Raw genomic sequence first — 13,776 nt, forward strand, 5'->3', positions numbered from 1 at the left:
AAGTAAAAAGAAAGATAAAAATAAAATAAGATTAAAATAAAATATACAAATAAAAATACGTAAAAGTCTGGTAAAATATATAAGTAAGTATATAAATATGAACACTTTTTGATTGGGATTTCAAGAACTTATCTGATCTACTGCCCGCTTGCATTACTTTATTTATATTTATGTGTATGTTTGTACCTGTGGGAATCCACATTCAGGTGGAGGCAGTTTAATATTAATAATACTTAATACTAGTGCTAATGCAAACTGATTTAAAAGAAAATGAGTAATGTGGGTCAGCAATAGATAAATTGTAGTTTAACAGTAGAATATTCAGTAGTTTAACAAAATAAATATCCATCTTTAGCAGAAAGGGTCATTCTCGTGGAGTAATTGAAGAAATATGAAATCCATCAGATTTTCTAGTGATTGTCATATCAACCGAGAAGTTGCATCATACAAAGATGGGGGTAAGAAATAGTTTTAAAAGAGTTATGCAGGATGTGTTCACCTCAGAGGGATTTAAAATATATCTATATTTATTTGTTTCATTATCAATAGGGCACAGTAGCCTATTTTACTACACATAAAAAAAAATACAAAACCTCTACAGTGGGCGGCAACAAGAGTTCCCCCCTCCCTTTATCTACATTTGGTAGAGTCCAGGGAGGTGACGTATGTTACAAACACGGAAGTGATGTAGCTGCTAACCTAAAGTAACGTAGGCATGTGAACCATGGCTCACTGGATAAGTCAACATTTTATATATCGTGACCGCGTGCTTTAAACAAGAAGATACACAGAAGTAAAAAAAAAAATAAAATAAAATAAAAATGAATTTCGCAAACCTGTTCACGAGACTTCCTGCTGTCAATGAGGATACGAAGAATCCTGGTCAACCAAACTGGACGCACCGGTACATGACGACAACTATTAGCCAAAGCGTTTGTGTTTTAGTGACACACTTGAGCCTGATTGTTTTCATTTTGTGTTATAGGAACGGGAATGGTTCAAGAGGCAGAGGCAGAAAGAGGAAGACGGATGGTGAGCAGACGGGCTCTCATCACAAGGTGAGTTGAACTTTGTAAATGTTTTAAATTAGACAAACCACACGTGTGACAATCTGAATGATGCACATTTCAATAAGGATCAGAGTTGAATTGACCCCTCTCTATAAACTTTTTTCAACAGTTTATACAAGTTGGATCTCTTATGTCAATTGTGGACTCAACCGCATATTTCCAGTTAGATCTACTTACAACTGAGTTTCTGTGTTAACATGGACTCGAGTGTTTCACTAATAATAAATATAATGAAATGACTCATGTGACCATCTTAATCAGAACAGAATCAGAACACGTAGACACTTTGATGGTTCCTGTCTGGTTGGAATGAGTGGGTAAAGTAGTGCAAATATAAAACGGTAGAAAGCACTAAAAACTAAATAAAACAGAGCTTTTTAACCTTAAACATAAGGTGACTAGTTTCCTGGAGAGACAGGAACATGAAGGTAGCAAAATAAATAAATAAATAAATAAGTTGTTCACACAAGTATTTGTAGAGATGAACAAAGCTGGAGTCCATGTGGACAGAAACAGTGAAAACTATTTAATTTAAACTACTTAATTTTCATATATTTCATATTTTATTTAGCGTCCACGTAAGCATGTAGGAGATTAAATAAGTGTGGTCCATGTCAATGAAGACAGTGTAACTTAAAATAACATTTTAGTAACAATGTTAGCAGCCAAATACAGTTAACTGACATTTAATTTCTGTACTTTCTCTTTTTTTTTTTTTTTTTTTTTTATAACAGAAGCATTGTTATCCATCCCAGGGTAACACTCCTTATGACACCTTCAAAGGCGATGCCGCCAACACAATACCTCACCATGTGCAGAGCACCGAAGGCGAACATGCACCTGTTGGCTACACCAACACAGCCATTAATAATCACAGCAACAAACCTGACCACAAAAGCAAATGCTTCAAAGGCCAGAAGTCTAAAACTAAAAAGAACTTTAATGTGAACAACCAACAACGACAACAGCAAAAGAAAATGGAGGGACAGAACAATCAGCGTGAAGGAAATGACAGAGGGAGACGTCTCAGAGGACCGATGTCGGGGAAAGGTGGACGAGGCGCCAAAAACGAAAATGCCAAACGGGTAAGTACGGCTCGATTGTGACACGCTCGTCTCTCACATACATTTCATGTCTGTCAAATCTATTCTCTGGATATGAACCCAGAAAGGTCTGGAGATTTTTATAGCAAGTGTCATTGGAGGTATTTAATTCTGTACAAATGTTATTTATAGATATATAGTTCTCTGTGTAAACAAATCCACGTAATTAAAGCAGTTAAACGAGATCTAAGTTCTCCAAAGTATTGAGTTCTGGTGCAAAATTGTGTGAAAAACCTATTAATCTTAAATCTCGTTGTCTTCATTCTTCCTCTTAGAGCTTTCAAGGGAAATCCAAAAGGTTCATGACCGAAGAGTTCAAGGAACAGAATGCTTTGTTGGTGGACGGACGGTTACTTTGCCGACATTTCCTTTGGGGACGGTGCATTAAGGCAAGTTACACCACAACTCTCTTCGTCTCTGAAGGTCCCCAGTCATCCAGGTCAGGGTTTATCTAAAAAAAAAAACAAGTTGCAAACAAGGCAACTGGAGGGTTTCCTGAAGTCGTTTCACCCGCTCTTTTACAACTCTTTCTTCTCTGCACCATCCCTAACCGTCTACCCATTCCTTCATGCAGGAGGACGACTGCCAACTGGAGCACATTCAGAGTTATAACAATCTCATCAAAGAAATATGCAAATTCTACGTCCAAGGATTCTGCTCAAAAGGAGAGACCTGCCCGTACATGCACAATATCCTTTGGTTCAGCATCAACAGTCACTTCCAATTGTTACGAACCGAAGCTTTTTGATGTCTAATGTTTCCTTCACTGCGCCGCACAGTCTTTTCCCTGTAAGTTCTTCCACAGAAGAGGAAACTGTTCTCAGGGAGAAGACTGCAAGTTTTCCCACGAGCCGCTTGACGACGTCACTAAAAGACTGTTGGATGAGGTGCGTATCCAGACGTCCAGCGTGCTGTGAAAGTATGTATTCGCTGCGTGCTGAAATACGTGTGTGACGTCCTCTCGCTGCAGGCGTTGAAACGGGAGAGTGACCTCATTGAAATGGCAAAGAAAGCCGAACGGGAGTCGTCTGGTCAGCCTGAAAACACGGACCAATCGGAAGCTGTTGAAGCGGACAGCCTCCCTGATATATTGGTGCAGCCACTCAGGTATCTACATAAAGAAATTTACCTTCTTTCCGTCTTTCTTACGTAGGAATGATTATAATTAATCTCTGTCTTCTCAGGACAAATTTTTACAACAGCACTGAAACAAAGGAGGAGAAGGAAACTTTGTCGCTTCAGACTGAAGAACCGTCTGACATCACGGATGAAGCTGCTCGACCAGACGCGTCGGATGCTGCTCGACCTCACAGCCCTACATCAACCGACTGCCACCACAAGGAGCCAGTGTGTTATTCGGTGGAGGCCGTGCTCGGACCTCAGCTGTTCAGACCGTTCCCTAGTTTATTCACGCCTCCTGGAAGTCAAGAATCCGCATCCCACTCTGTGCCGCAAACCGTGTCTGAGGACGCCGTGGGTTCTGCAAACCAAACTGAAGCTCCTTACTCTGTTGATGCTGTGCTCAGGTCTTTTAAATCAGTGGAAAGTTTCACCTTTGGTGATAGAACTACATCTCCAACTGTAAAACATATATCCTATTCCCCAAGCACTCATCCTGATCCCGGGCGGAGATCGGATCACCAAAATGAGACGTTCTTATCAAACACCAACGACGACGCAGACAAATCCCAGGAGAAAAAGTTGCGTAGCACGTCGTTCCTACCCCAGAGGAAACGGGGTAGAGATATGACCGTGCCCCTGAAAGTTGCTCAAAGACCTTCTCATGCGTTGCTGTACTCTGCTGACGCAGGAAAGTCTGCATCCTCCAAAGACACAGAAGATACGAAACAAAGCATGCACCTCCCTACAGACTTGACTCGATCCGTAAACTATGGGAACCAGACACGTGCTCCCAAACAGCTGAACTCTTGTTTCCCTAGTCAGACATTTGAATCCCAGTCTTCAATAAAGCCCTTCTCTGCCCCTTTAGGTCCCGCTAAGTCTAAATATGGACCTGTTATTCCTGTTGAACCTGTCCCTACCTCCATTAAGACAAGTGTCTGTGCCAGTTCTGAAGCAAAAGAACTCGCTGCGCTTTCCAAAAATACACAATCTGGCCTCAAAGTTGGCACTCCACAACAGCATTCTGCTAAAATTACCCAAGACAGCAGCAGCAAAACTGCAAATCTTAGTGAGTTGTCTGCTGCATGCAAGAACATTCCGAATAGACCTTTTTATAGCCTTTTTGCAAATCCCATTAATGACAGTTTGACACCAAAAACAGAGTCTGTGACAGTCCCAGCTTGTCCTCAAGGTTTCGTAAGGGAAGATACACCTGTTAAATCAGCAGCTGAACCCGACAAAACCTCTTCCTCTTCCTTTCTCGGCCTTTTTGCAACGCCTCCTATTGCTTCGCTCTCACGCTTGCGGTCTCAACCAGATTATTCCAGGACTCCTCAAAGTGGACAGCGGTCGACTAATAAAGCTTTTCATTCATCCGACTCCAAACAAAGAGCTTCTAATACGGGGTCACCTCTCCCGGGCCGGACAAGAACTGACGTCGCACAAAAGTCTCCTGAATTCTCCTCTGGCCCCGAGAGCAAAACTGTAAACCAACCCACCGAGCAGCTGGTTGAGCCCGTCGGTGCCCCTGTGTCTGATTTCACCGGTCCAGACTCTCGATGTCCAACTTCATCTCCAGCCCAGGCGACTCCGCAGCGTCCGGACGCGTCATCCCTCAGCGGTAAGGATGTGCTGCATACGTCTGCAAATTGTCTCTGAAGGATCTCAATCATCTAGCTCATGGTATGTGCAAAAGACTTGTTGGGTTTCTTTTCTAAGGATGCTCCATCCAAGTAGCTTCTCAGTTCTAAAAGAACTAACAAGAACTGCTGTAGCCCCCATCTGGTAGTTCCATTCTTGAGTTCATTTAATTTGTATAGCACCTTAAAAGCAAAGAGCATTTGCATCAAAGTGCTTCACATTCAACATGTCGTATAAATCATGTAAAATACAGATCGGCATCAATGCATCAAAGAAAGACACTCAGGGTGACCGGGTGAAAAAGTAAAAACAAATCAAATGCTATTAAAGGTCAAGGAATATAGATGGGTCTTGAGGTGCTTCTTAAAAGCATCACCAGAGTCAGAGCTTCTACCGCAGCTTATTAATCCCCGTTGTCCATTTTCTAGGATCCGCCGCACACTCGGTTCTGAAAACCCTCTTTCTGTGCCTGAGTCCATACCAAGAGGACGGAGAGCGTTCTCAGATCAGCGTTCCTTCAGGTACACTGGTTACTCTCCAGCACGCAGTACGTTTACACCCAGCTAAGTGTTGAACTCTCAGGAAGCAGTCTGATTTTCCTTTTTGTTTTTTTTAATTGCATTTCAGAAAGTGAAAAGAAAGCTGAATGCAGAATGTGGTGTGTCTTTGGGGAGAAAGGCAAGAGCAAAAAAAAGAATAGAAGAAAGAGGAAGAATAAGGTAGGCTCGTCCGGCGTAATATCCATGTGGTTTGTGAGCGTGTTGACTTTTCAGTACGTTTCTTTTCATGAAGTTGTCAAGAAACCAAAATGTTTCAACCGTAAGTCTGTTTCTCAACAATTTTCTGCCTGTTGTCTGCTTGTCTGTGGTGCTCAGTCCTCCTAACACAGAGATTAGTTTAGATACATACTTTATTTATCTCAGAATTCCAGAAGCTTCAAACCATAATGGTCCAGCTAGTTCCTCACAGGGAGGCGTCGCACAGTCTCATGGCCTGAGGGACGAAACGACCTCCTCAACCTGTCTTTGGAGCAGGGCGGGAAAGTCAAATCATTTGACCGAGTCTTTTGTGGACAAGAGAGTAACAGCAGCTCTGTCATAGATGTCATGTGGAGTTTCACTAGCTTAGTTAACAACTAAAAAGCCAATGTCTGAGAAGTGAGATATTAAATTCTCCATATTGTGTTTGTTGTAAAATATATTAATAGGAAAATAACATTAAAAGACAAAAAGCTAACAGCGAATATGGCATTTGTCCAGAAGCATACGTCTCATAATTGGTCCCTCTGATCATTTGAAGGACTGTCCATTTGCATTCAGGGGTGTTTTTTTTTCTGTATTGGTTGAAATCGTAAATTGTAGAAAGATGAACCCAAAGCAAGTACAGCTCCCCCTGGTGTCTAGCTGCAGTATAAGTCGTAAGATCCTCCTAATCCATGTTAGTGGATGGGACTTGGGCCGAACTAATACACTAAAGTACATGTCAAAATTTTGTTTTATCAAGGTTGGTTTTCAGGCATTTTATGTAGTTAATATGATGTTGATCTGTTTTCCAGTGTCCATTTTATGGTTTTGTTTTAGTTGGTTATTTGGCACCATAGAAAGAGGACGTGACAAAAAAAAAAGTGTATAATCCAACATTTATTTTTAATTAGTGGAGGACAGATAATAGTATTAATTAAATGAAAACATCAGTGAATCTGTAGTAAGAGGTTACATCAGCACCGGACTCCCCCTGATTAAACAGTTAGTAGTTATGTGAATTCTTTGGCTGCTGTTGAGGCTTTAACTGTACTTCAGAAAACTTTAACAATAATGAGACGACGTGATGCAGATGTGTTTTAATTTTTTTTCGGTTCCGCTCCTCAGATTGAAGGGTCCCACAGAGAGTCCACCGAGAGAGCGTCTGCACAATCATCCTGAGCAGCAGCCCCTCAAATATCCACAATAATGATAATAACAACAAGGCCGACTCTGTCGATGCAGCATCGCACTCAACCGAGACGGACACACACCACAGGAAGGAAAGACTGTAAACAGGAGAGTGGCGAACGTCCAGTTTTCAACAACATGGGACATTAAAATTGGAGTCGGTGTGATGAATCAGGATAATAATCATGTATGCAAAAAAAAAAAAAAAACAACTAAAAAGAAAACTGTGTGTTAGTGTTTTTAAATCACATGGATATATTAAACAAGCTTATGTAGTTTTTGAAAACTATCACTAGTGGAGTATAATGTTTGGTTGATTTTCTCTCGCCTTATGGTCAGTCATGGTATCCATGTTATGCAAGGCACACATATTTTATGTATTAACACTTATTTTATTTTTTTTTCATTTAGTTTTAGACTAAAACATTGTGCACTTTTCTGGAAAATACTTCATAATGGTGAACAATGTGTATTTTCTGTTTTTAAATGATGTCCCTATCTGTCTGGTGCTGCAGACATTTGAGGGGGAGGAGCCGCAGAAATAAACATGGCATGAATTATCTTCCCAGTTTTCTTTTCATTGGGGTTTGCTGCATGTTGTTTAAAGGCAGAGGTCACGATACAGAAATAATTCAAGTACGTGGGTTTAAACCAGCGAATGCTTTAGTAAAAAAAAAAAAAAAAAATCAATTACACATGGATGACAAATGAATACATTTTAAAAATGATACAGACATACAGTATATCACACACCGACCAGGCAGAACATTATGACCACCTTCCTTCAACATCGTGTGGGTCTACCTTGTGCCTCCAAAAACAGCTGTGACTCATGAGGTGTCCGGTAACAGACTGTTGTGTTGACATTGATGGCCTCTGTGGATCAGGCTTGTTCCAGTGCATCATGTTTTCTGGATTAGTCCTAAACTGTTTTTATGTGTGTGTCTGAGTCAGACTCCACCCTGCCTGAGGATGGCTGCCATCAAGGAGCGTCATTGCTGTGGGATGGGGTAGGTTGTACATGTCTATATCCAACAGCAGAGCACTGAAGTGTCACAAGGTGGACGATGTTGTTTCCATTGGTTTTAATGTTGTGGCTGAACAGTGTATATAATAACAATGATCAGTTAATATAATTAGTGAGAGACAGAGGAGGTGGTTGTAGCATTAACACACTCACTAGGTGGCAGTAGTCTGTATTCATCATAAAAAAGAGAAACAGGAAGAACTATAAACTGCTGTACAGAGTTGGCCCCTCCTGCTGAATACAAGAGAAACATGCTGGAATCTAACATGTCGCAACACCTTCAGTGTTACAGTTTTCTAGGAGCGGTACACACACACATACACAAATATCTCTACGGGGTGAAAATACAGGGCATAACGAAGGGCTGAAATAGACTGAAATAGTTTGAAATGGGATATTTAGTTCGATTTTAATGCACACTTTATATACGTTACCCCTGCCTTAAGACAACAGACGTTTCTGGTGATCCAATTACAATACGTGGAAGTCCATCCTCTCTGGCATCAATGTTCCCATCGATGGCCTGTCCAAAGAATCTGATCCCAGGTATTATTTCCTCTCCTGTGATTCTCTGGAATAATAAGATACTTGTCATTTAAAATAGTGTTTAATTAACTCACTACCAACTAAAAGAGGTGGTAGCAGTAAAAGGTACTGACATACTCCCTAACGTATGTCAGAAAGTGCTGATTGGTCTTGACCACTGATCTTTTGCCTTTGTTGCATTTTGTAGTCTAGACTCTAGAGGAATAGTTTTTCCTAATTTATCAGATCTTCTCCATCCTACCTGGCTGTAAATTTCTTGTATCCCTTTGTTTCGGTCTCCAAGGAAGATGTACACAGCCCCCCTGTTATCATCCTCAAGGGGGGCTCCAACAGCAACGTCTCGGAGTCCGTCTCCATTCAGGTCTGCAAGACTAGATATGGTGGAGCCAAATCTACCCTTGGAGGGCGCCAGCACTTGCAGTTCACTTCTCAGTCGTATCTGTACGACAGAAGGGGAGCGATATACGGATTTAGAGAGTAAAAGTTGTGATGACCCCTGCCTTTGTTTGAGCTGCTTGTTTTTGCTGCTGCTGTGGTTCCTCCTTAGGCATCCTACAGGTTTGGCTATGTTACTTTAGCCTTTTGATTTGAACTCGCATGCATCACACACTGCTGATGTTATTGATTTTCACATCCCATTTGATTAACTTATAAAATCTTTTGCTAACAGTTCATTGCTGTGTTCCCCTGATTTGTTATGGCCCAAGAGCTGGGTTGTAACAAAGTATGAATCTCACAGTAATCCAATCCAAACCACTGCCCACCTCATCGGTCAGTGTGTAGATGTATATCCGGCCTTCTTTCTCCTCCTGTGACTGGTTAAACAGAGGAGCTCCCACCAACAGGAAATCAGTGTCATTGTTTGAGTTAACATCCAATGAGCACAGCTCTGCACCGAAGTAGGAACCAATCTGAAAATGTTGTAGGATGGAAAGTAAATGTAAAGTAAGTAAAATGTACTTTTTGTACAACTGTTTTATTACTACTTTTTTCTCCTATAAACTGCTGCCGCATTTTGGGTCCAATAAAGGGTTAACTTATCTTAATCAAGGGACACTACCATAAATATGAGATTTAAGTGTTTTATCCTAATTGAATAGTTTGTGCATACAGATTTCACTTGACAGGTTACCACTTCACATTTTTGGATAACCTGTTGAACAGCAATGACTTGTCGTAGCATGTTTTAGTCTACACATTATCAGCTTCTCTGCAGACCAAAGACCAAAATATGCACTACATATGCTGATCTGGCACAATGATAAGACATTTACCAACCTGGTCACCATTTATGGTTTGGGAAACAGTCCAATTCCCTCCATTGTAAATGAAAAGTACGACCTGTCCAGTGTTCTCAAAGCTCGGTGCACCCGTAAAATATAGAGAATGCCCGTTCTTCACTCCAGTAGAAACAGAGTATCCTGCAACAGTGTTGGTCAGTAATTAAATAGTCATCTAAATATTAACAATAACGGTGTTGCTTAAAAGTCATTGTGTCATTCTGACGTTTCTGGTTAGAACAAACAAATAAGTTTACCTATGTAGGAGTCAATCTGCATGTCTGGATCTGCCACTTGTGTTCTTTGCTTTCCTCGAAGCTCTTGGAGTGAACTACGCCAACTATTTGATGTGACTGAACCCAGAACTAAAGAATCCTGTAAACCAAGATGTAACAAAGAGGAACGAAGATCCCAGTGATGGTTATGTTGGATATTCTGTCAGGTACAGATTTGCTGTAGCTAAAATACTCTTTCCAATGAAGCAGCTGATCATCATTGAAATCATAGAACAGATCAGACGGATAAACTCAACAGAAAATATCTGGGTGCAATGAAGAAATGCTAAATAGTATGTTAGTAACTGTTAAGCCATCAAACCGGCGGTTCCTCTAATGTTCACTAGTGGTGAACTGTCTGGTTTAACTTTATTACAGCAGAAATAAACATCAGTCCAATCACAAGCGAGAGCTAAAAGCATTTTCGTATCTTTTGATAAGGAGAACATACTAGTCCAACAAGTGTTTGTTGGTGTTTGTTTACTTTATAAAACTGTTACTGTACCTGTGATAGTACTTTTTGAGACCTTTTGCTACTAGATATGTAAATGGTAACATATTCTGTTACTCACCTCGTAGAAGACTGCACTGAATCCTCTCTGAGAAATTTCTTTAGTCATCTGTTCTGCTCGAGCTGAAATGACATTGGACAAGTAATGACTACTGAGGCACAAGAGGAAGATGTTGTTGTAACACTAGTGTTGCACAAAGAGAGGACAAAGACATCACCTGCCATGTTCGCCATTGTTACTACATCTTCCAGTTTTCTTGTGAGTTCATCATAGTCCTCAGTTTTGAAGACATTTTGATCCTTTGGTTCCGAAGCCAGGACCCTATATTTATCTAGATGGTTGTCTCTGAACTGAAACCAGAGTGCAACATGAAATGATGTCTGTATGATGACGTCTGCATGACAGTGGAGACTCAAAAATAACCACATATGATTGTTTCATCTGTTGGAGAAATAGGACACAACACTGAGACATCACTGCTTACCCCAATGACAAAGCGAATGATGTTTTTTTCGTCATATTTTTTAACAATGCCATTTCTGTCAGGGTCACTGGGATCTCCATCTGTGATTAGCACCAGAACTTTAGCTGCATTAGGAGATGCACCTGCCTCTGGGTTCTCAAAGATGTGGGACCTGTGGTGAATATAAAAGTACCACTTTGATCAGAATAAACAAAGATTCATCTAAAACCATGAATACGTCAACATTTATCACTTAAACATGTTGTACTGTACCAGTTGTTTGTAATGTGACTGAACTTACAGCACATATGTCAGGGCTCTGTGTGTGTTGATGAGACCCTTCATATGAGGTTCTTTCTGAAGTTTATCGATTGCAGTTCCAGCTTTGTCTTTGAAATCAAAAACTTTGTTGTAATGTGTGGAGAACTGAACTGCTGCAAACTGAAAAAAATCAAACAATAAATACAGCACTCTGCAAAAGTTGTAGGCAGGCGTGCAAAAAAAAGCCGTAAGTAAACTAAGAATGCTTTCAAAAATAATAAAAAAATTAATCAATTTACAAAATGCAAAGTGAGCGAACAACAGGGACAATCTAAGTCACATCAATATTTGGTGTTACTGCACTTTGCCTTCAAATCAGCATCAATCGTTATAGTTAGACATGCACAAAGTCAGGGATTTTCTAGGATGGCCAAGGAAACTTAGTGCAGCAGATGAAAAACACACCAAGCCTATTTCCCTTTGAAATCAGAAGATGTCCAGTTGAGCCATCAGCTCAGAACTGCCAGAACCAATGGGACCCAGGTACACCCATCTACTGTCTGGAGAAGCCTGGCCAGAAGTGGTCTTCATGGAGGAGTTACAGACAAAAATCCATCCATCTGACATCGTTCCTCAGCTTGCTCTCCACCTTCCACCTGTAGTCCTGCTTTGCTTGGTTCAGACTCTTCTTCAGTAAATACCATCGGGAAGGCGTATGATTGGCCCTAAATTTATTCTGCAGCATGACAAAGACCCCAAACATACAGCTAAGGTCATTAAGAACTATCTTCAGTGTAAAGAAGAACGAGAAGTCCTGGAAGTGATGGCATGGCCCCGACAGAGCCCAGATCTCAACATCATGGAACGTGTATGGGACTACATGAAGAGACAGAAGGATCTGAGGAAGCCCACACCCACAGAAGATCTGTGGTTAGTCCTCCAAGATGTTTGGAACAACCTACCAGCTGAGCTCCATCAAAAACTGTGCAAGATTTCTCCTCTGTTCATTCACTGCATTTTGTTAATTGATGAAAATCAACTATTAACACTTGCATTTTTGAAAGCATACTTAGTTTACAGCATTTTCCCCACACACCTGCCTAAAACTTTTGCACAGTATTGTTCATTACTCATATTGTGTGAAATAAAGTGTAGAAGTGCAGTGACCTTGATAGACGTGCCCTTCAGGCTGTCCATTATGTCCTCTATTAAAACTTTATTTTTGTCAAACTTTGCGTGGGTCATGCTTTTTGATCCATCAAAGAGAAAGACCAGCTCCACAGGTTTTTTGGTGTATTCTAATTTAAACAAATTTATAAAGTCAAAAATAGTGAAGATTATTATTAAGAGGCACATGAGGAAGATGAGGGTGTCGTTGTAACACTAGTGTTGCACAAAGAGAGGACAAAGACATCACCTTCCATGTTCCCCATTGTTACTACATCTTCCAGTTTTCTTGTGAGTTCATCATAGTCCTCAGTTTTGAAGACATTTTGATCCTTTTGTTCTGAAGCCAGGACCCTATATTTATCTAGATTGTCGTCTTTAACCTGAAACCAGAGTGCAACATGAAATGATGTCTGTATGATGACGTCTGCATGACAGTGGAGATTGTTTTATCTGTTGGAGAAATAAGACACAACACTGAGACATCACTGCTTACCCCAATGACAAAGCGAATGATGTTTTTTTCGTCATATTTTTTAACAATGCCATTTCTGTCAGGGTCACTGGGATCTCCATCTGTGATTAGCACCAGAACTTTAGTTGCATCAGGAGATGCACCTGCCTCTGGGTTCTCAAAGATGTGGTACCTGTGGTGAATATAAAAGTACCACTTTGATCAGAATAAACAAAGATTCATCTAAAACCATGAATACGTCAACATTTATCACCTAAAGATGTTGTAGCTACTGTACCAGTTGTTTGTAATGTGACTGAACTTACAGCACATATGTCAGGGCTCTGTGTGTGTTGATGAGACCCTTCATATGAGGTTCTTTCTGAAGTTTATCAATCGCAGTTCCAACTTTGTCATTGAAATCAAAAACTTTGTTGTAATGTGTGGAGAACTGAACTACTGCAAACTGAACACAAACAAACAAACAAACAAAAAACAAAAACAATAAATACATATTCATATTAAGTATATCACACTGTATGTACTACCGGAGATAAAGTGTAGATGTGCAGTGACCTTGATAGACATGTCCTTCAGGCTCTCCATTATCTCCACTATTAAATCTTTGTTTTTGTTGAAATCTGCACCAGTCATGCTTTTTGATCCATCAAGTAGAAAGACAAGGTCCACAGATGTTTTGGTGTATTCTAAATTGATCCAAATTCATAAAGAATATTTAACCATGTCAAAAAAAAAATTTGAAATGAAAAGATAAATAATTGCAAAGTAATTTTACCTTGGGAACCAGGAGTAAAATAGTTGATTGACTGAAGATGGGAGACACTGTAACAGACAGTGTTCAGGTAGGAGCTCTCATTGCGTTCTTGGGCAGCACTTGGACCACACGTCTAGATCACATCATAT

At 40.4% G+C, this 13,776-nt stretch overlaps 2 protein-coding genes across 6 annotated transcripts in view; one reads left to right on the forward strand and one right to left on the reverse strand.

The window, feature by feature from the left end:
• Positions 1-671: 671 nt before the first annotated feature.
• Positions 672-7,429, forward strand: LOC125004645. The gene is made up of 11 exons (XM_047579433.1): positions 672-904; positions 986-1,058; positions 1,805-2,155; positions 2,449-2,562; positions 2,748-2,862; positions 2,951-3,060; positions 3,144-3,280; positions 3,358-4,916; positions 5,365-5,457; positions 5,564-5,655; positions 6,805-7,429. The coding sequence occupies exons 1-11, from the start codon at positions 822-824 to the stop codon at positions 6,856-6,858; spliced, it is 2,781 nt and encodes a 926-aa protein (XP_047435389.1). The 5' UTR covers positions 672-821; the 3' UTR covers positions 6,859-7,429.
• The window catches only part of LOC125004644 (integrin alpha-L-like), a 32,675-nt gene continuing 25,457 nt past the window's right edge, over positions 6,559-13,776 (reverse strand). For 3 of the 5 annotated variants that reach the window (XM_047579428.1, XM_047579427.1, XM_047579432.1), the window contains 15 exons: positions 13,649-13,760; positions 13,429-13,559; positions 13,179-13,318; positions 12,895-13,045; positions 12,649-12,781; positions 12,399-12,529; positions 11,272-11,411; positions 10,992-11,142; positions 10,725-10,857; positions 10,568-10,629; positions 9,978-10,095; positions 9,719-9,861; positions 9,205-9,351; positions 8,682-8,879; positions 6,559-8,465 (listed from right to left, as the gene is read on the reverse strand). In XM_047579428.1, the coding sequence (XP_047435384.1) occupies positions 8,325-8,465; positions 8,682-8,879; positions 9,205-9,351; positions 9,719-9,861; positions 9,978-10,095; positions 10,568-10,629; positions 10,725-10,857; positions 10,992-11,142; positions 11,272-11,411; positions 12,399-12,529; positions 12,649-12,781; positions 12,895-13,045; positions 13,179-13,318; positions 13,429-13,559; positions 13,649-13,760 (2,031 nt within the window). In that variant the 3' untranslated portion in view covers positions 6,559-8,324. The remainder of the gene's footprint in view (positions 8,466-8,681; positions 8,880-9,204; positions 9,352-9,718; positions 9,862-9,977; positions 10,096-10,567; positions 10,630-10,724; positions 10,858-10,991; positions 11,143-11,271; positions 11,412-12,398; positions 12,530-12,648; positions 12,782-12,894; positions 13,046-13,178; positions 13,319-13,428; positions 13,560-13,648; positions 13,761-13,776) is intronic. The other 2 variants (XM_047579430.1, XM_047579429.1) reach the window with 2 other exon arrangements.

Source organism: Mugil cephalus, chromosome 2, assembly GCF_022458985.1.
Source record: "Mugil cephalus isolate CIBA_MC_2020 chromosome 2, CIBA_Mcephalus_1.1, whole genome shotgun sequence".
In the NCBI taxonomy this organism is placed as follows: Eukaryota; Metazoa; Chordata; class Actinopteri; order Mugiliformes; family Mugilidae; genus Mugil; species Mugil cephalus.

What these genes read in the sequence shown, in the direction of transcription:
- LOC125004645 (XM_047579433.1), top strand. Translation starts at nt 822, where the DNA reads ATGAATTTCGCAAACCTGTTCACGAGACTTCCTGCTGTCAATGAGGAT. An exon ending in AGACGGGCTCTCATCACAAG is followed by an intron (nt 1,059 to 1,804) that starts GTGAGTTGAACT and finishes TTTTTATAACAG; the next exon opens with AAGCATTGTTATCCATCCCA. An exon ending in GAAGAAAGAGGAAGAATAAG is followed by an intron (nt 5,656 to 6,804) that starts GTAGGCTCGTCC and finishes TCCGCTCCTCAG; the next exon opens with ATTGAAGGGTCCCACAGAGA.